Source organism: Sapajus apella, unplaced genomic scaffold (genome assembly GCF_009761245.1).
Source record: "Sapajus apella isolate SASKATOON/1434 unplaced genomic scaffold, GSC_monkey_1.0 scaffold8, whole genome shotgun sequence".
Classification (NCBI taxonomy): Eukaryota; Metazoa; Chordata; class Mammalia; order Primates; family Cebidae; genus Sapajus; species Sapajus apella.
The window spans coordinates 9,706,897-9,728,080 of NW_022436948.1; the positions used below are offsets into that span (position 1 = coordinate 9,706,897).

Sequence of the window (21,184 nt, forward strand, 5' to 3'; positions counted from 1 at the left end):
CCCCCCCCCCCCCCCCCCCCCCCCCCCCCCCCCCCCCCCCCAGGCTGACCAAAGCATACTCTAACCTCAATACAATACGGCCTTGCTGTTGCCTGTGGATCCAATTGCAATTAGCTTTTTCATCCCAGGGTTGTGAGCTTATTTGGGCAGAAAAGCGTAGTGGTAGCAGCTGAACTGAGACTGTGAGACAGCGAGAGCATGACAGTGGAGATGAACAAGAAATACGTTTTACGGCATGCCTCGGAGGACAAAACAGGGTTTGAGACATGACCTTATTCCTCCCGTAAAGAAAATGGCATGGGAAAGGGCTCTGCAGGAAAGCACGGTGTTCCCAGCACACGCCACTGCACACAAGTTAAAGGTGGTGCAACTCACCCAGTCCAAAGAGACGGAAAAGCTGATTATAGTAGCTTAAAACAGGAATGCTTTTATCTGACCAGTTATACACTGAGTTCAGTAAGAATTTAAGAAAACTGAAGGTTTCAAAAACACTCTATCCAGTCACAGAGCCACAAAACTAAGCTGCTTTCAACAGATCAGGCAGCCAGGAGAGGGAAGCTGATAAGTTAGACCTTTCAAGCAGCTTCAGGATTACATGGCAAAGATTATGTGAACCTTCTTAGTGGAGATGTTTTTACTCTGCTAGAATCTTAAGTGAATTCTTTCCAATCCTGTTTTAGTTGAATTTTAAAACTCAGGAAAGACCACCCAGCTTCAGCCACTTATATATAATCCAACCATTCTAAGCAGCTGCAAAATTGTTAAACCTCTCATCCTTCCTAAATATTCTGTATTTCTGAACCACATACTTACCTAAAGCATTCCTCAAAACACCTCGTCATATAATCCCAGAGAAAGTCTGTGCTTAGAGAGGTGATCAGCAAATTTACTGTTTTGACAATCTCAGAGGCATTTTTGTTTTCTTTGATTGCACTGTAAAAGGAGGAATGAATACATATGTCCATAAAAAAATCCTGAATTACAAAAAGTGTCCGAAAAACTAACTCATTTCACCATCTGCAACTTATTTCTAGAGAAGCTGAAACACCCTAATAAAAATGAAAATATGACTGTTCTTATAAAGTGTTTGCATAATGCCATCCTACACAATATTTATATTGATACAGTCTCTTAAATTTCAGAGCCAGGTGTGGTGACAGAGTTTCACCGTGTTGGCCAGGCTGGTCCACCCACCTCAGCCTCCCAAAGTGCTGTGATTACAACCCGGTAGGTGGGGACTGCAGTGAGCTGAGACTGCGCCACTGCACTTCAGCCTGGGTGACAGAGTGAGACTCTGTCTCAAAAAAAAAGAATTTTTTTTTTTCAGAGCTACTGTAAAAATAAATTGTACAGAAAAACAGTTTTAGTCCATATTCTACTGGTGGAATAACATGGTACACAGATATGCAGCAGGGAAATTTAACCAAAATTCTAAATGTTTATCTTCTTTTTTTTTTTTTTGGAGACAGAGTCTTGCTCTGTTGCCCAGGCTGGAGTGAAGTGGCACGATCTCTGTTCATTGCAACCTCTGCCTCCCAAGTTCAAGCGATCCTCCTGCCTCATCCTCCTGAGTAGCTGGGATTACAGGTGCCTGCCACTAGGCCTGTCTAATTTTTGTATTTTTAGGAGAGACGGGGTTTTGCCATGTTGGCCAGGCTAGTCTAGAACTCCTGACCTCAAGTGATCCACCAGCCTCAGCCTCTCAAAGTGCTGGAATTACATGCGTGAGCCACAGGGCCCAGCCTTAAATGTTTATCTTCTATTGTTCAGGAAATTTATTCGAGAAATTTATCCTGCTGAAATCCTTGCACAGGTACCTAGATGTGTGCAGAAGTGTACCATTGAAAGGCCATTAAAAAATACTGAAAAAGGCTAGGTGCAGTAGTTCACACCTGTAATCCCAGCACTTGGGAGGCCGAGGCAGGCAGATTACTTGGGGTCACAAGTTTGAGACCAGCCTGGCAAACATGGCAAAACTCTGTCTCTACTAAAAACATAAAAATTACCCAGATATGGTAGTGGAAGTCTGTAATCCCAGCTACTCAGGATGCTGAGGCAGGAGAATCATTTGAGCCCAGGGGGTGGAGATTGCAGTGAGGCAAGACGGTACCAGTGTACTCCAGCCTGGGTGACAGAGCAAGACTCTGTCTCAAAAACAAACAGGCTGTGCCTGTGGGGGCTCACACCTGCAATTCCAGTGCTTTGGGAGGCCGAGGCAGGCAGATCATGAGGTCAGGAGTTCGTGACCAGTATGGCCAACATGGTGAAACCCCCGTCTCTACTAAAAATGCAAAAATTAGTTGGGTGTGGTGGCAGGCACCTGTAATCCCAGCTACTTGGGAGGCTGAGGAAGGAGAATTGCTCAGGAGGTGGAGGTTGCAGTGAGCCAAGATTGTGCCACTGCACTTCAGCCTGGCATCAGAGCAAGACTCCATCTCTGGGGAAAACAAAACAAAACAAACACTCTTCACATTACTCAGTAGGGAACAGTCAATTCCCATTGCCTGACTTCAGAGTATTGATTATGTTAACCAATGGTCTCACCTGCTGCATCTCCACTTTCTCTACCACTACACGATTTACAGTAAACAAGAAAGGAAAAAAAAAATCACAGCACCAGGGAGGGAGAGAGATGTGTGATGTTCGAGGCCAGGCCCTTACCTTATCAGCGAATTTCCACTCTGGGTGTAGCTCAGTTTAAGATCAGAGCCAAGGGCATCTCTGCAGTAAGCATAAAAGGCCCTGATGACTTCAAGAAACAAATTCCCAACCACTTGAGGCCCTGAAATTAGAAGGAATATGGTCAGAAACAGATTAACACCCCTTTTAAATCATTAAGTGACATATACATAAGACATACATAGAGTAAACCTGTACATAGACATCTTATGTAGTTTAAAATACACCAAAACTTAACTTTAGTGGTGACAACTTTAGCTGGGGAAACAGCATTCATGAAAATAGCCAACATTTTTGTAGAACTTTCTATGTGCAAGACATCCTTCCTTTTTTTTTTTTTTGGAGACGGAGTCTCACTTAGCCACCCAGGCTGGAGTGCAGTGGTGCGATCTCAGCTCACTGCAACCATCATTTCCCAGGTTGAAGCAATTCTCCTGTCTCAGCCTTCCGAGTAGCTGGGACCACAGGCACCTGCCATCATGCCCGGCTAATTTTTGTATTTTTAGTAGAGATGGGGTTTCACTGTGTTGGCCAGGTTGGTCTTTAACTCCTGACTTCAGGTGATCTGCCCACCTCAGCCTCCCAAAGTGCTAGGATCATAGGCATGAGCCACTGGGCCCGACAGAACTTCCTATGTGCCCGACACCCTTCTAAGCATTTAACATCTACTGTCTTATTAAACCCTTAGAACAGCCATGTAGACAGATACTACATTGCTGATGACACATAAGGAGATGGAAGCACAGAGAGGTTAAGTAACTTGCCCAAGGCAGATTCTGCTAGATGGAGGCAGAGCGCAGACTACGTGTGTTAAGTGTTCATAAACTGCTGGCGGGGACATGACTCAACAGAAACATCCACAGAGCAGGGTAACTTCTTCAATTCCTTTAGCCATGTGCTGGAGCAACACAAAAGAAATGATGCCCACCCTGAACCACCGAGAAACACGGCACAAAAGAACTGGACCAGCTGCACATTAGAGAAGCTTTACTGCCAACCAGGCAGGGGCTGGGAGGGCATTTCCGCTCCGCACACCGCAACCCTCAGGGAGCTGAGGGCCTGACTTTTCACTAATGTATCCGGAGGGAGAAACACACAATGAATTCAGAGAAAATGAAAGCTCTGTCAACACTGGCAAAAAAGTGGATTAATCCAATCTTTTACATTTTCTTTTCACAAAACCAAAAGATGTGCCTCTGAGGCTGTGCGCAGTGGCTCACGCCTGTAATCCCAGCACTCTGGGCATGAACAGTGCTGCCAAGGCTGGCGGATCATGAGGTCAGGAACTCGAGACCAACCTGACCAACATGGTGAAAGCCCATCTCTACTAAAAATACAAAAATTAGCCGGGTGTGGTGGTGTGTGTCTGTAATACCAGCTACTCAGGAGGCTGAGGCAGGAGGATCACTTGAACCCGGGAGGTGGAGGCTGCAGTGAACTGTGACTGCACACTGCACTCCAGCCTGGGTGACAGAGCAAGACTCTGTCTCGCCTCCTGAGAAAAAAAAAAAAAAAAAAAAGAATGTGCCTCTGAGAGAACCATTTTCAGGCTAATTTTTGTGAGCATTTTTTTAAAGATATAATTTATTATTATTTTTTTGGAGACAGAGTCTCACTCTATTGCCCAGGCTCCCAGGCTGGAGTGCAGGGGCATGATTTCAGCTCACTACAACCTCTGCCTCCTGGGTTCAAGCGATTCTCCCGCCTCAGCCACCCAAGTAGCTGGGATTTTTATCGACAGCATAAGAATGCTAAATGCTTGCTATCAAAATGAAGGCAATTTTGTTGCCTTGATTCATGGAGGAGGAAATGAGGTATGGCTAAAGCCCAGCTGCAAAAAGTATGGACAGGACTGAACAGCCATCCTGTGCCTCCTAGTTCTAGGTAATCACCTCCTTTGCCTCCTGAGTATATTTTCCTGCAGACAGCTAAAAAATTAGAAAGAGTGAATTAAATGACTGTTATGACTGGGCAGGATCCTGATATTCAATTGCTTCCAGAAAATGTGACCTGGAGCCCAAGTTAGCAGCAACGTTTACTTGGCTCACCAAGGCGCACAGCTTTGACATGAAACACACATCTCCAGAATGCTACATTACATTTTCTTCTTTTAACACTTCCCTGAAGTTACACAGCAAGCTCCCGACACATTTACATAACTTTTTCCACTTTTTGGACTAAATTATGACTTTTCAGAGCTGCAGTTACTTCACACTAGCAGGAGAATCTATTTGGTTTGAGGTGGGAGGGGAGAGATGGGGAGAGGAATCTGAACGAAGTGCAGATCCCCTGAGGCAGCACATCAGGAGCAGAGCACAGAAGAACAAACGCTTCATACTTGGACTTTGGTTAAGAACGACGAGAGCTGCACAAGTCTTGGAATAAAAGTTCACCCCTCGGTGACGGAAGTGAACATCTGGAGAAGGGTTTCTCTGAAGGCAATCAGGTAAGCATCAGGGAGTGCTGAGAAACCGAGCTTAGGCTCCTGAGTGGCCCTGAGCAAATGACCTACCCCTGCCCAACCTTAGTCTTTCCAACTGTCAAATGGACGTAGCGGGTGTACCCACCTCGGTATTGTTGGAGGGATGGAAGTGTGTGTGCAGACAGACATAAAAGGATGTATGCAGATCACCGGGCACAAAGTAATTGCTCAAAAAATGTCACCTGTGGTTATTATTCATGAACAGTGAAAACACTCCAGGAACATGGAGTCTCCCCTTCCCTATAACTTCATGAGAAGCTGCTCACCTTTTGTCCCTCTAGAGCCTGGCACTGTCCCTGCCACATGGCAGATGCTCTGTGCTTCTGAATGGATAAGTGAAGGGCCTCCATCCCAAGGCCAGAGAGAGGCAACCCCTTCACTGATGCCCTCAGCGCTTTCTCTCTCTCTTTTTTTTTTGAGACAGAGTCTTATTATGTCACCCAGGCTGGGGTGCAGTGGCATAATCTCAACTTATTGGAACATTTGTCTCCTAGGTTGAAGCGATTCTCCTGACTCAGCCATCTAAGTGGCTGCGTTTATAGGCATGTGCCACCACGCCTGGATAATTTTTGTATTTTTAATAGAGATTAGGTTTCACTAGATCGGTCAGGATGGTCTCGAACTCCTGACCTCAAGTGAGGCCCACCTCTGCTTTCCAAAGTACCAGGATTATAGGCGCAAGCCACCGCACCTGGCCAGCCCTCAGCTTTCTTGTTCTCTGCAAATAGCTCCGGTAGGCACACCTAGAGCACTGTAATGACATTCCCAGGCTTGCAATTCAAAAGAGATGGGGATTGTTTCCTTGGTACGGGCCTCACATAAGCAGATGCAGACCTTACAGTGAACTAATATGGTAGCAAATTTCTTTTTTTCTTGAGACGGAGTCTCACTCTGTCACCAGGCTGGAGTACAATGGCACAACCTCGGCTCACTGCAACCTCCACCTCCCAGGTTCAAGCAATTCTCCTGCCTCAGCCTCCCAAGTAGCTGGGGTTACAGGGTGTGTACCACCACACCCTACGTGGCCAGGCTGATCTCGAACTTCGACTTCAGGTGATCTACCCACTTCAGCTTCCCAAAGTGCTAGGATTACAGGCATGAACCACCATACCTGGCTGCAAATTTCTTTCTTTCTTTCTCTCTCTCTCTCTCCTCTCTCCCTCTCTCTTTCTTTCTTTCCCTTCCTTCCTTCCTTTTCCTCTCTCCCTCCCTCCCTCCCTTCCTTCCTTCCTTCTTTCTTTCTTTTTTCTTTTTGAGACAGGGTCTCGCTATGTTGCCCAGGCTGGAGTGCAATGAATTCACAGGTGCGATCCCACTACTGATCAGCATGGGAGTTTTGACCTGCTCTGTTTCCGACCTGGGCTGGTTCACCCCTCCTTAGGCAATCTGGTGGTCCCCTGCTCCTGGGAGGTCACCATATTGATGCCAAACTTAGTGCGGACACCTGATCGGCATAGCGCACTACAACCCAGAAGTCCTGGACTCGAGATCCTCCAGCCTCAGCCTCCCAAATAGCTGGGACTACAGGCATTCGCCTCTGTGCCCAGCCGCAAATTTCTTTTTAAAGTGAGGTAGAGGGCTGGGCGCAGTGGCTCACACCTGTAATTCTAGCACTTTGGGAGGCCAAGGCAGGAGGATCACTTGAGGTCAGGAGTTCAAGACCAGCCTGGCCAAGATGACGAAACCCCATCTCTACTAAAAATACAAAAATTAGCCGGGTGTGGTGGCAGGCACCTGTAATCCCAGCTACTGGGGAAGCTGAGGCAGGAGAATTGCTTGAACGCAGGAGACGGAGGTTTCAGTGAGCCCAGATTGTGCCTTTGCACTTCAGGCTGGGCAGCAAGAGTGAAACTGTCTCAAAAAAAATTATAATAATAAAAATATATAAATAAAAATAAAGTGAGGGAGGGAAGGTCACTTTTCTCAACCTATGCTCAAAGGACTGTAGTATCTAAGAGGTGAGCCTCTGGTCACCAGAGTCTAGTTAAACCCCCTTCATTTTACATTGAAAATGTTTTTAATCTACACAGTGAAAAGAAGTGGCTTGCTTGCCCAGGATCCCATGGGAAAAAGTTGGAGGGGGTCCCTTACTTACTGAAAATCAGACCAAAGCTCATTTTAAGAAACAGTCTTAAAAAGAAAGAGACTGAAGAAATAGTCTTAAAAAGGAAATACCACATGTGTTCTGTAGACACGATAGGAGCTCAGAGGTATTTTCCTGACAAAAATATTCAAATTATTGTGCAAAACTTTTTTTTTTAGACAGGGTCTTACTCTGTCGCCCAGGCTGGAGTGCAGTGGTGCAATCACAGCTCGCTGCAGCCTCGACCCCACGGACTCAGGTGGTCTTCTCACCTCAGCCACTTGGTAGCTGGGACTACAGGCACACTCCACCAGGCCTGGATTTTTTTTTTTTTTTTTTTTTTTGTATTTTCTTGTAGAGACGAGGTTTTTCAACATGGCTTTTCAGCCTGGTCTCAAATCCACAAGCTCCAGTGCTAGGATTACAGACGTGGTTACAGGTGTGATCCGCCATGCAAAATGTTTAAGTGACCACAGATGTGATCACTGAACCATGAAACCATGAATTTCAGAGGTCTGAAATTCCAAAGATTACATTATATTCAAAAAAATGCTTTGGTTGTATCCCACTGTGTTTTATTTCCCTGAAAACAGGTCACCTGTATGTGGCACAGGATGGCAGCAGCATTTCCAACGTTACCTATTTCTCGCTTGTCAAGCAGACTGATGAGGATACGGAAAGGCTTCAGGTATGTGTGATGGCGCTCCTCCACGTCAGCATCTAGGAACTTCTGATGCAGTATCTCAGCCAGACCCTATTCATTTTTAAAAAGCCACATATTAGACTATCGTATAGCATAAAGTGTAACCACATCACTGGCGATTCTAATTGTCCAGTACTCGGGAACAGAGGGAAAACCAGTTACCCACCATGCAACAAATACACTGCAGCTCCCCGAACCAGGGGCCCAGGAACGTGCCCAGGGCCTACATGGAAGTCTCCCAAAGAAATCCACTGGAGAATCGTGACGAGGAATGCCCTGAACTTTCCAGAAATGTTGCCTTACCTCAACTAAAAGATCCTTGGAGTATTTTTCGAAAAAGTAAGACGACTGGTCTTCGTAGGAATTTGAGATTTCAGATTCTGGCACAATGGTATTTCCTTTAATGTCGGAGCCTATAAAAGAGCAAGTGCCAAGCTGTAAAGAGAGCTATGCTTTTAAAGGACATCGTATTGTGCAAAAGTCTCACGCTCCAATGTTTTTAAAAATATCATTCCTCTGACGGAAAACCAAAATCAGATCCAGAACGACCAAGTCATATTTTTTCCCTCTGACAATGGTGTGGCTAACTGTTAGGCGAATTCCACCTCAATGGGCTTCAATTTAGTTTGATCTAAGAATTCACCCTGTCTTTTACAAGCATGATTATAAGCATCTAATGAAATGCTAATCTTTTTTTTTAGACAGTGTCTCATTCTGTTACCTAGGCTGGAGTGCAGCTGCATGATCACAGCTCACTGTAGCCTCCACCTTCATGCTCAAGCGATCCTCTGGCCTCAGCCACCTGAGTAGCTGAGACTATAGATGCATGCCATCACACTCTGTTAATTTTTTTCTTTTTGAGACAGAATCTCACTGTCACCCAGGCTGAAGCACAGTGGTGTGATCTCAGCTCACTGCAACCTCCACCTCCTGGGTTCAAGCGATTCTCCTGGCTCAGCCTCTCGAGCAGCTGAGACCACAGGCATCCACCACCACACCTGGTTATTTTTAGTAGAGATAGAGTTTCACCATACTGGCCAGGCTGGTCTGGAACTCCTGGTCTCAAGTAATCTGCCTGCCTCAGCCTCCCAAAGTGCTGGGATTACAGGGGTGAGCCACTGCACTGGCCAAATTTTTTTGAGTTTTAGTAGAGACAAGGTTTTGCTAGGTTGCCCAGGCTGATCTTGAACTTTTGGGCTCATGTGATCCTCCTGTCCTGGCCTCCCAAAATGCTGAGATTACAGGCATGAATCACCACACCTGGCTGAGGATCTTTTTTTTTTTTGAGAGTCTCACTCTATCGCCCAGGTTGGAGTGCAGTGGCACAATCTTGGCTCACTGCAACCTGCGCCTCCCGGGTTCAAGTGATCCTCCTACCTCAGCCTCCCAAGTAGCTGGGACTACAGGCACATGCTCCCATGCCTGGCTAATTTTTGTGTTTTTTAGTAGAGACAGGGTTTCACCACGTAGGCCAAGCTGGTCTTGAACTCCTGACCTCAGGTGATCCACCTGCCTCGGCCTCCCAAAGTGCTGGGGTTATAGGCGTGGGCCACTGTGATAAGGATCATTTTTTAAAACCAGTGTTTACTTGTCCAGCATTATGTGAGATCGAGGTATTCTCATGCACATGCTCCCATCAGTTGGAGCCTTGGATAAGTCTGCGAGGTTCTCAGGGCAAGGAAGTGCACCCTCATAATACAGGCAAAGAATATGAGGCTCCTGGGGCTGCAACTAATTGAGTCAGAGCTGGTGCTGCGGTCGGACCCAGCATTCTCCACACAGCATATCAAGTCCCATAGAAGCAGAGCTGTGCATTTAACAAAATCATCCTTTACATACAAATCCTTAAAGAGTCTATAAACAGTCTTCTTAAAATCCTTAGTAAGCTTCCATACAATGACTTTTAAAAGTTTTATAACTATGGAGAAGGGAAGGAAGGAGGACTGAAGAGGACTTCCTGACTTTGGTAAGATCTTTGGTACAGATCTTTGATAAGAACTAAATGCTAGGCCGAGCATGATGGCGTGTAATCCCAGCATTTCGGGAGGCGGAGGTGGGCAGATTGCCTGAGGTCAGGAGTCTGAGACTAGCCTGGCCAACATGGCGAAACCCCGTCTCTACCAAAAATACAAAAATTAGCCGGGCGTGGTGGTGGGCGCATGTAATCCCAGCTACTTGGGAGGCTGAGGAAGGAGAATCGCTCGAACCCGGGAGGTGGAGGTTGCAGTAAGCTGAGATCGCACCACTGCACTCCAGCCTGGGCAACAGAACAAAACTCCGTCTCAAAAAGAAAAGAACATCTAAATGTTGAGAGTTAATCAGAGCTGTGAAGTCTTGTCACAATTGTTTTGCATACCACCTTTTCTTAAGCGTGTGAGTATCGGACTTTAGAAAATTCATGAACGTGTTATCTTTTAGGCTGCAATTTCCTAGACTCTGTCTCTGGGAGGCCTTCTGACCAATAGTCAAGGGCCTTTGCCAACAAATGTATAGGCAGTCCACAAAACATACAGAAACACAGCCCAAGGGCTCTCGTGATCTCCAGAGTCATCCAAAAGTCTCCCAAAACATTTCCACTCATACAAAACCTCCTTCTTTATTTACACATCTCCCACAATATTTGTAAGTTTTCTCCACAATATACCCTCATCTTATGAAACTTCTGCATAGCAACAGGCTTGTACTTGAATGAGGTTTTGCTACCAGTTTTTGGTGGTATTTCAAGCTCTTAAAATGGAATTCAGTTGGCATTTTAAAAATCCCACTTATTATTTCCCCTTAAAAAAAAAAAATTCTGCAAAATAACCGTGTGTAGGCAGCAGACGTCAACTGACCAGCACCATATTTAGTCATTGTGGTATCTTTCCACACTTCGTGATTCCGAAATACATCACCAAGACCAAATCTTATTCCGGAAGTCAGCTCTAAAAGGTTTCACGTTAAATTTGACCTTAAAAAGCTACATACTGCTCAGTACCTAGTAGCCACGCATACAGTCTTCTGTTCAGGGACATGTCCCTTCTTAGTAGGGTCTGGGTGGCGGCTGAGAGAATGTGTACGATGTCAGATCTGAGGAGGGGGATGGCTCGCTCACTGGAATCCTATTAGAAGGACAGAGATTTTACTGCAAGGGAAGGATAGGGTAGATTGCTGGCTTTTTGACATGTAGCCCTTCCTTGTTGGTCTACAAAGCTCTATCTCAAAAAGGGTTGGTTCCTCGCACATTACCAATGGAAGAAGCTATTCAATACATGCAATGAAAACTTTATCCTTGCAAAAATGAACAGGGACTTTTCACTGGCTACCAGCAAATAATGCCCATGAGTGGCTGAGCTGTCCTCTTACGACAAAAACTGCTTGAGATCTATATCCCACCCCTTGGGAAACCCCAGTGACTTACCAGAAGAGTACAAATGACTTACCAAACAGGTGTAAAATGGGAAGAAAAACAGAACAATTTCCAGATTATTTCTTTGCACAAGAACATTTGAGTCCAACAGGGAGGTGCACAAAGATTTCACCTGTAAACGATCAAACGGCATTAGCATTTTCAGGCTACTTTTATGGTTATAAAAATGAAAGTAACCTTTCCTAGGAATTTTGAAACTCCTGTGTTATATCACTCAGGAGAGAACCTGCAGCCGCAGGTCAGGAGAGCATGGGTTCCAGCTCTCGAGGCCAGCAGGCTGTGTGACGTCGGAGATGTTCAGCTGCAGACCTCACCGTTCCACGGGAGAGCTAGAGGGGTTTGGATGAGATGCTGGGTTCTAAGATCTCAAATTCTACAGCCCCAGAAAGGATCCAACTGGAACCTTAGGTTAAACTAAAGCTCTGAAGACACATGGGAAAATACTTCCTCATCAATTCAGTAGATATTTTGAGTATCTTTTTGGAATACAGATAGGTAGACTAGAGATGCTCAAATTAGAGCCCAAGACAAATGCTCAGTGTTCAGAAGAGGAGAACTCTTTCAACTGCAGAGAACAATGACGCTCCATGGGAAAGCTGGGCTTGCAGGACAGGAAGGAGCTACCCTGAGACTGTGAAGAGGGGCAGGAATGAACAGCCAGTGGGACAGAAGGGAATGGCCAGGAGCAAAGGTACCGTGAGGCCAGGCCCTGTGGCAGTCGTGTGGGAGCGCGGGGCCTGCAGGGAAGAGTGAGGTGCCGTGGCTGGGAGCAGATGGTGAGGATGCTTTTGAGCTTGGACTATAGCTGGTGGCAATGGGAGGTTAGATATTTTTATTTTTTATTTTATTTTTTGAGATAGGGTCTTGCTCTGTCACTCAGGCTGGAGTGCAGTGGCGTGATCTCGACTCATTGCAACTTCTGCCTCCTGGGTTCAAGCAGTTCTCATGTCTCAGATACCTGAGTAGCTGGGATTACAGGCACCTGCCACTGCACCCCGTTAATTTTTTTTTTTTTTTTTTTTAGATGGAGTCTCACTTTGACATCCAGGCTGGAGTGCAATCTCAGCTCACTGTAACCTCCACCTCCCTGGTTCAAGCGATTCCCTTGCCTCAGCATCCTGAGTAGCTAGGACTATAGGCGCCCACCACCACACTCAGCTAATTTTTGTATTTTTAGTAGAGACAGATTTTCACCATGTTGGCCAGGCTGTTCTTGAACTCCTGCCCTCAGGTAATCCACCTGCCTCGGCCTCCCAAAGTGCTGGGATTATAGGTGTGAGCCACTGCACCCAGCCTAGTTTTTGTATTTTTAGTAAAGATGGGGTTTCACCATGTTGGCCAGGCTGGTCTTGAACTCCTGACCTCAAGTGATCCACCTACCTCGACCTCCCAAAGTGCTGAGATTACAGGCATGAGCCACTGCACCCAGCTGGGAAGTTAGATATTTTTAAAGCACAGGATAACCATATAAGCAAAGCTAGGCTTTGGAGAACCAAATCTCTTACTAGTTGATAAGGACTGGATGGGGAGAGGGTAGGATGGGGAGAAACCAGTTAGACCCAAGAGTAAAAGACACGAAGCCAGAGCAGGGCCGAGACACTGGAGAGAAAGAGACGAAGGGGATACTGACGGGGCCAGAAAGGGACATGTTCACCGGGATCTCCTGTGTTCTGATCACTGTGCGAGGTGCCTTTCATCCATTTTTCTACCTTGTCCTCAGAGAGACCCTATGAGGCAGGTCTACAACGCCCATTTTGCAAGGAGAAATGGACTCAGAGGGGTAATTGACACCAGCCGTACAACTTCTCACCTGTGAATTCAATCTGAACAATTTAAGGTCAACGTGTGGAAACACCACCAGGTGGCGAAAGACAGCAAGACATAAAAACAAGAGGCAGGTTCGGGGAAAAGGGACAAAGATCTAGGAAGTTACCATTTTTTTTTTGAGACGGAGTCTTGCTCTGTCGCCAGGCTGGAGTGCAATGGCATGATCTTGGCTCACTGCAGCCTCCACCTCCTGGGTTCAAGCAATTCTGCTGCCCAGCCTCCCAAGTAGCTGGGACTACAAGCACGTGCCACCAGACCCAGCTAATTTTTGTACTTTTAGTAGAGACAAGGTTTCACCATGTTGGCCAGGATGGTCTCGATTTCTTGACCTCGTGATCCGCCCGCCTCAGCCTCCCAAAGAGCTGGGATTACAGATGTGAGCCACCACACCCGGCCGAGGTTACCATTTTTAAGCGCATGAAAAGGGATGTTGTTGCCTGAGAAAAGAGCTTCCCTTGAAGGGCCTGGAGATGGAAGGCAAATTATTGGGGAACCCGATAATTTAGGTTTGAGAGCAGCCAATGGAGACAGGAGAGCAGGAGGAGGATGGCCAGGGAGGAGTCAGTTTCCATGTGTGAGTGGGCAGTGGCCCCGTGACGCAGGACAGGAGAAGGAAATAAAGACCCACCAATGCAGCAGAGGCCTTCTAAGCGCTGTGTACAGCTAAGCACATTTCTGCAAAGCCAGTGGCCTCCAGAAGGGACCTCTGAGGGTGTGAACACTTATTTGAATATACGAATCTTAGTGCCACTTTGGGAGGCTGCAGCGGGTGGATTACTTACCAGGCCGGCAGTTCGAGATCATCATGGCCAACATGGTGAAACCCTACCTCTACTAAAAACACAAAAATTAGCCGGGCGTGGTGGCAAGTGTCTGTAATCCCAGCTACCCAGGAGGCTGAGAGAGGAGAATTGCTTGAACCCAGGAGGCGAAGGTTGCAGTGAGTCAAGGTTGCGTCACTGCACCCTGCCTGGGTGACAGAGCAAGACTCCATTTCAAAAAAAAAAAAAATTAATGCATATGTTCAAAATGCCACCACCATCCGCAACTGCATGAGGCCTCCTTCTTGCCTTGCAAAGCGGCTCGTGACCCAGACTCAAGCCTGGTGTACCTCCCCTTCCCAGATGTCCCTTTGTGCTTCAGTGACAACCTGTGCATGAGGACACTGTGCTCACGTGTTGCTGCCTCCCTGTGCCCCGGGAAGAGCACAGCACCCACCGTGAGTTGGTGATTGGTCCCCAGCATGTACTTCTGCTCCCGGCCGGGGGCATCCCTGTTGATGTGGCCCACCACGAAGACCGAGGCGGGGAGGCGGATGGACGGGCTAGCCAGGATGCTCCCCCAGAGGGCGGTGTAAAACACCTCTTTGCCGACCACCAGCGACAGTCTCAGGAGCAGAGCATCTGTTCTGTTGATGAGAGAGGAGAGGGTTCAAGGGCTCGCCCCGTCTTCCTGCGTCCTGCTGCACAGCACTCTGAGAATGCTGTGTGAAGAATCACGGTGGATTCGCCTGGCTGGGGAAGCCCCACCTTCCTTACCGCTGGGAGCCGCTGCCATCTCTCACCCTGCTGTGTGTGTCCACCTGCTGGCTGTCACACTGACCCTGGATTTGCTAAAATGAATGTCACCAGGCAGTGCAGTGTCTTGGCCAGTGAAAAGTGTCTAAGTAGTCGTGTGTGGTGGGGCAGAGACCCGGCTCCACCTTGGCCAAGCCACGGATGCTGTAGTGCTCACGGAAGGGAGGTTCCACCATAAGAGGGATGGGCAGGTCAGCCACTTTATATAAAAGCGGGAGGAGTCATTCACGTATCAAAAACAAGCACGAGCTGATGAGACTGACCAAAGACTTCAGCAATTAGACATCACCAACCTGAGCACAGCCAGAAATGTGTCAAGTGACATCTGCCTTTAGAAATGCTAGGGGCGACATCTATCTGCGCGGGGCCTCCCACTATCCTGCAAATCCCATAAGCCTGGAGTGGTTTTCTTTCAATCAGCCCACAGAACCCGCATGTGCCGATTCCCACTCTGAGGGGCTCTCGTGCTGAGGCCGAGCATTTGCTCGCCTCTTATCTTTATCTAGGTCTCCCATGACACAAAGTCAGCACCTTCTCATGCATCCTTTAGAGGAACAGCGTCACCAGTGGATCAGGGCTTGTTTTTCCACTGATGCTGACCCGTGTCTGTTCGGTGGTATCCCTGCCACTGACTGCAACCCCTTTCCTGTCCGCAGTGCACACAGCCTGCAGGCTGGGAGACAGCATCTACCAGTAAGACAGCGGAGGCACGTTCTCCCTAAAGGATTTTGCCCAATGAAGGATGTGACTCATTCAATACCTGAAAGGGTTCAGTTTCTCACATGCTTCCTATCTGCAAAGACCACAGAAAACAAAGACGGTAAGTCCAGCCTGGTGGACTGTGTTGGTTCACCCAGCTTGCCAGAGTCGGCCCCAGTGTCCAGATCCTGGTTGTGATGCCTCCTGGCTGCAGGACCTAGGACAAGTTTAATAGCTGTGCATGCCTGGACTCAGCTAAAAGACAGAGGAAAGAGCCTCGACCTCGTGGAGATGTCGTGAGAATGAAGTTAGAGTCCCCTTGGGGGAAAAAAAAAAAAAACAGCTCGGCTGGATGCAGTGGCTCATGCCTGTAATCCCAGCACTTTGGGAGGCCGAGGCAGGTGAATCACCTGAGGTCAGGAGTTTGAGACCAGCCTGGCCAACATGGTGAAACCCTGTTTCTACCAAAAATACAAAAATTAGCCAGGTGTGGTGGCAGGTGCCTGTAATCCCAGCTACTTGGGAGGCTGAGGCAGGAGAATCGCTTGAACCCGAGAGGTGGAGGTTGCAGTGAGCTGAAATGGTACCACTGCATTCCAGCCTGGGTGACGGAGGAGAGGAGAGGAGGGGAGCGGTGGGGGTGAGAAGAGGGGAGGGGAGGGAAAGGGAGGGGAGGAGAGGAGGAAAGAAAGAAAAGAAAGGAAAAAAATAAGAGAAAAGAAAGGAAAGAAGGAAAGAAACAAACAAACTTAGCCGAGAAGGGAGAACAGACCTGATGTCTGGGCCATGCCGCCTGCAGTTACTGCCAGCTCAGCTCTGTCTACTGTCACAGTCCCGGGGCCTATTTGAGCATCTGCCTCCAGGTTGGCACTCAAAAAAACCCTCAGAGAATTTTTTTTTTGTATCTCCTACAAAAATATCTACCATCGTGTTACATTAAAAATGCATTCTGTTCTCCTTAAAATTAGTCTGAACTTTTTTGGGTCTCGTAAAATATTGTAGGAAATAATGTATGGTCCTGTCTTCTTAGAAAAAATAAAAATGAAGAGGCTTAAATCATGGCTAAGTGTTTAGGAAAAGCATACAGGGTGACTGAGTGGCTGAAGTTTTTGCTTGGTCTTCTATTAAAGGCTGAGTAAACAAATAGATCTTGTCTTTGCCCAGCTCTGAAATCATCACAAACACTATAATGGACACACCCTGGTGTCATAGTCCCCCTTTGCTTAGCACTGCATATTCCCAAAGTATGTTCCACGGAACAGGCCACGAGAGGTGTTCCACAGAAGAGGGTTCCACTGTCCAAAAGCCTGGGAAACGCTGCCCATGCTATCTCCTCTCCAATATTCAGAAAACTGGCTTTTAGCTTTCACCATTAAAGGAATGTATCTTTTTTGTTTTGAGACAGAGTCTCACTCTGTCACCCAGGCTAGAGTGCAGTGGCGCAATCTCAGCTCACTGCAGCCTTGACCTCCAGGGCTTAAGCAATTTTCCTACCTCAGCTTCTGAGTAGCTGGGACTACAGACCCATGTTGCCATGCTGAACTAATTTCTGTACTTTATGTATAGACAGGGTTTCATCATGTTGCCCAGGCTGGTCTTGAACTTCTGGTCTCAAGTGATCTGCTCCCCTCCATGGCCTCTCAGCGCTGAGACTACAGGCATGAGCCACTGTGCCCAGCCAGCTTTACTTTTTAAGTTGCATTTTATTCTTAAAAAATGGATGTGTACTAACAAGGTAAATGACATCACAGTAGAGATGACAGCAACTATGGCAAACCTTTGGTTGAGCGAGCCATAGAACCAGGGTTCAAACGAAGTAACTCCCTACTCAGCAACAGTTACTTGGATCATGTTGGTTGTTAAATTCCAACATGAGTGTGCGGTTCAGAGTCCCGAACTCCAAACTTTTTTTTTTTTTTTTTTTTTTGAGATGGAGTTTCCTTCTTGTTGCCCAGGCTGGAGTGCAACAGCACAATCTTCACTCGCTGCAACCTCCACCTCCTGGTTCAAGTGATTCTCCTGGCTCAGCCTCCTGAGCCGCTGGGATTACAGGTAGCAGCCACCAGGCCTGGCTGATTTTTGTATCTTTTTTGATAGAGACAGGATTTCACCATATTGGCCAGGCTAGTCTTGAACACCTGACCTCGGGTAATCCACCCGCCTTGACCTCCCAAAGTGCTGGGATTTATAGGTGTGAGCCACCGTGCCCCCCTGGGAACCCTAAACTTTTAATTCAAAACCAACAAACAGGCCGGGCGTGGTGGCTCACACCTACAATCCCAACACTTTGGGAGGCTGAGGTGGGTGGATCATTTGAGCTCAGGAGTTTGAAAGCAGCCTGGCCAATATGGTGAAATGCCATCTCTACCAAAAATACAAAAATTGGCAGGGAACGGTGGTGCAAACCTGTAAACCCAGCTTCTTGGGAGGCTGAGGCAGGAGAACCGCTTGAACCCGGGAAGTGGAGGCTGCAGGGTACCGAGATTGCACCACTGCACTCCAGCCTGGGCGACAGAGTGAGACTCCATCTCAAAAAACAAAACAAAAACAAACAAAAAACCAACAAACATAAAAAAAAAAACCCCAATCCAAACCCCAAGTATTTCCATCCTTCATAACTCATCCTGGCTTGTGCTCTCTCACGCCTCCTGCAAACACAGCTCCTTCAAATGACACTGACAGCTCCACTCTTTACAACTGAGAGCAGCTGAGTGGCATGGGCCGGGTACTGCAAACTCCATGAACGCCACCGTGTCGGTTCTGCAGCTGCTTGTCAAAAGGACAACCACGGAAAGCCAAACTGTCACAAGGCAGCACCACTTTGGTGCAATCATCTGAAACTGAACAGGGCAGTGACACCGGCACCCTGTACTGTAAACGGCTGATCAGAAACGGTGCTAAAGAGGGGGTAACAAAAGCCTTGAGCCAGCACAGCTCATTATCACAGTGCCTGAAACCAGCCAAAAGAAATGGCGCTGCCGGGCACCGTGGGTCATGCCTATAATTCTAGCACTTTGGGCGGCTGAGGCAGTTGGGTTACTTGAGGCCAGGAGATTCAAGACCAGCCTGGCCAACATGGTGAAACCCTGTCTCTACTAAAAATACAAAAATTAGCCAGTTGTCATGGTGTGTGCCTGTAATCCCAGCTACTCAGGAGGCTGAGGCAGGAGGATCACTTATACCATGGAGGCAGAGGTTGCGGTGAGCTGAGATCACACCACTGCACTCCAGCCTGGGCAACAGAGCAAGACGTTGTCTCAAAAAAAAAAAAAAAAAAAAAAAAGAAAAAAAAGAAATGTCAGCCAAGTGAGGTGGCTCATTCCTGTAATCTCAGTGCTTTGGAAGGCTGAGGCTGGAGGGCCATTTGAGCCCTGGATGTTGAGACTGCAGTGAGCTATAATCCTGTCACTCTACTGTAGCCTGGGTACAGAGCAAGACCCTGGAATTCAATGTGATCAGGTGTGTAATACATGCTGCAAGTGCCCAGTAGAGTCCATTCATTTCCTCCACAACAGGGGTCCTAAGAGGGCACGTCTTCCCCTCCACACATGGTGACACTGTGGGGAATTCCAGAACGGGCCAGGACATCACGGGAGCCCTGCACTATGGCCTCCCTTATTAATGAGCTCAAGAAGAAAAGAAATGTCAATAAATATTTTTCAACTCTTTAAATCAGGGTTTCTGAACTTCTACCCCACTGATACCTGGGGCCGGGTAAGTCTCTGTCATGGGGGCACCCGTGTGCACTGTAAATGTTCAGCAGTCCCCTGGACTCTACCCAATAAATACCATCCTCCCCATCTCCAGTTGTGACAACCAAAAATGTCTCTAGATATTGTCAAATGTATCCTGAGAGGCAAAATTACTACTAGATTGAGAACTACTAATTTAGATGGAAATATCCGGGGAGGCAGTTGTTGCTTTCTTATAAAACATTCTCTTCTCCTCTCCTTAGAAGAAGAGTTGTGTTTTCCCCATTCTAATCTCGTTTTTTTTTTTTTTTTTGAGACGGAATCTCACTCGTTGCCAGGCTGGCTGGAGTGAAGTGGCGTGATCTTGGGTCACTACCACCTCTGCCTCCTGGGTGGTAGTGATTCTCCTGCTTCAGCCTCCCAAGTAACTGGGATCACAGGGGTGCACCACCATGCCTATCTAATTTTTTGCATTTTAGTAGAGACGGGGTTTCACCATGTTGGCCAGGATGGTCTTGATCTCTTGACCTCGTGATCTGCCTGCCTCGGCCTCCCAACGTGCTGGGATTACAGCATGAGCCACCGTGCCCAGCCTCTAATCTTGTTTTCTTAGTATAGCAAAACACAGCTACGTACCTATTTCATGGGTACTTAAAAAAAAATGGATATCTGACCAGTAATAGGTTCTCTGAAGGCCCCAAATGGTTAGAAAGCCAGGGTGGATAAGAAGTCCTAACAGGGACCAAAAGTTTCATTCCTTATGTTTCACCAAAAAGCACACACCAGGAACGGCCTCCAGGTACATGAAACCGTGAGTCGCTCTAGCCTTCACCAGCTCAGCCTAGCTCACCACTCTGCAATTTCTATACCCTCATGCACGTGACCCCCCATTGCACTCTCCCTTTCTGCTCTCTGCTCTTTTGTTGGGGTGTTTCACTCAATTCCCAAAAACTTTTTTTATTTTTTTGAGAAGGAAGTCTCGCTCTGTTGCCCAGGCTGGATGCAGTGGTGCGATCTCGGCTCACTGCAACCTCCACCTCCTAGGTACAAGCAATTCTTCTGTCTCAGCCTTCCAAGTACCTGGGATTACAGGCACCCGCCACCACACCTGGCCGCCCAAGAGAGCATAACTTTTGGGAACAGTTGCCAAACCGTCTCAGACTAAAATGGAAACAGCAACAAAAAAATCTTGCGCAGTCACTTCAACCATTGTGCCTGCAACACACTCGCTCAGAGATTACTGTCTAACCTTTGACCGGCATCCACCTTGGAGAGCTGATAACTAATCGCTGTTGGGTGCCACACTGCATTTGGGTTTCTGTCACAGCTAAATCGATTCAGTGATTCATGAAGCTTTACTCAGCTCTTGGTTCAATGTCAAGAAATCACAATATTTGGGGAAAAAAAATCAATGTTAAACAACTTTAGCAACTGTTCAAATGAACCTTCATTTATCAACTAAGAAAACAAAAACACTTCAACTACTTACACACTTCTAGTGTGACTCACACAGATTTAAAAGATCACAGTAAGCTTTAGGAACGAATGTGTTCATGGGTCCGATGACGGGAAAATCATGTATGCACACACGTATACTCATATATCTATCATCAGAACACAAACAGCAGCACTTCTAGAAAGGGTCTGGGACTAGGAGTCCATCGGCATGGAGTCTGGTAATGCCCTCCTGCTGCCTCCTGTGTGACTGGGACCGCTCATTAACAAACACACACTTACCGAGTTGCACCATGTACCAGCCACAGGGCCTGGTGCTGGGCTTAAAACTGCAACGAGACAGATTCTGCCTCCTAAGGTGGAAACTGTAAAGGTGGATTCTACTCTGGAAAACGGAAAGCCAACACTGGTCTATGTGAAAGCTTGAAACGGTTAAAGAGCTATGTTTTGGTTACATCTGTCAAGTCCCGATACAGAGCTCATGAAGCTCTTGGTCACTTCCTAACTAACCCTGCAAACCATTCTGATGACTTGGTTTACTGGAGGTTGGGGGAGCCATGCAAGTAGACCTGGGATTG

General features: G+C 47.2%; 1 protein-coding gene across 6 annotated transcripts in view; it reads right to left on the minus strand.

The window, feature by feature from the left end:
• Positions 1–21,184, minus strand: part of DOP1B (DOP1 leucine zipper like protein B) — a 119,927-nt gene that overhangs the window by 63,657 nt on the left and 35,086 nt on the right. For 5 of the 6 annotated variants that reach the window (XR_004268601.1, XR_004268600.1, XR_004268602.1 and 2 more), the window contains exons 5-11: positions 14,402–14,591; positions 11,370–11,468; positions 10,925–11,048; positions 8,251–8,360; positions 7,884–7,998; positions 2,662–2,782; positions 814–933 (exon numbers count right to left, since the gene is read on the minus strand). Coding sequence is in view for 3 of the 6 variants with exons in the window: in XM_032276931.1 (XP_032132822.1) it covers positions 814–933; positions 2,662–2,782; positions 7,884–7,998; positions 8,251–8,360; positions 10,925–11,048; positions 11,370–11,468; positions 14,402–14,591 (879 nt within the window). In the remaining 3 variants the exon portion in view is untranslated. The remainder of the gene's footprint in view (positions 1–813; positions 934–2,661; positions 2,783–7,883; positions 7,999–8,250; positions 8,361–10,924; positions 11,049–11,369; positions 11,469–14,401; positions 14,592–21,184) is intronic. The other variant, XM_032276933.1, reaches the window with a different exon arrangement.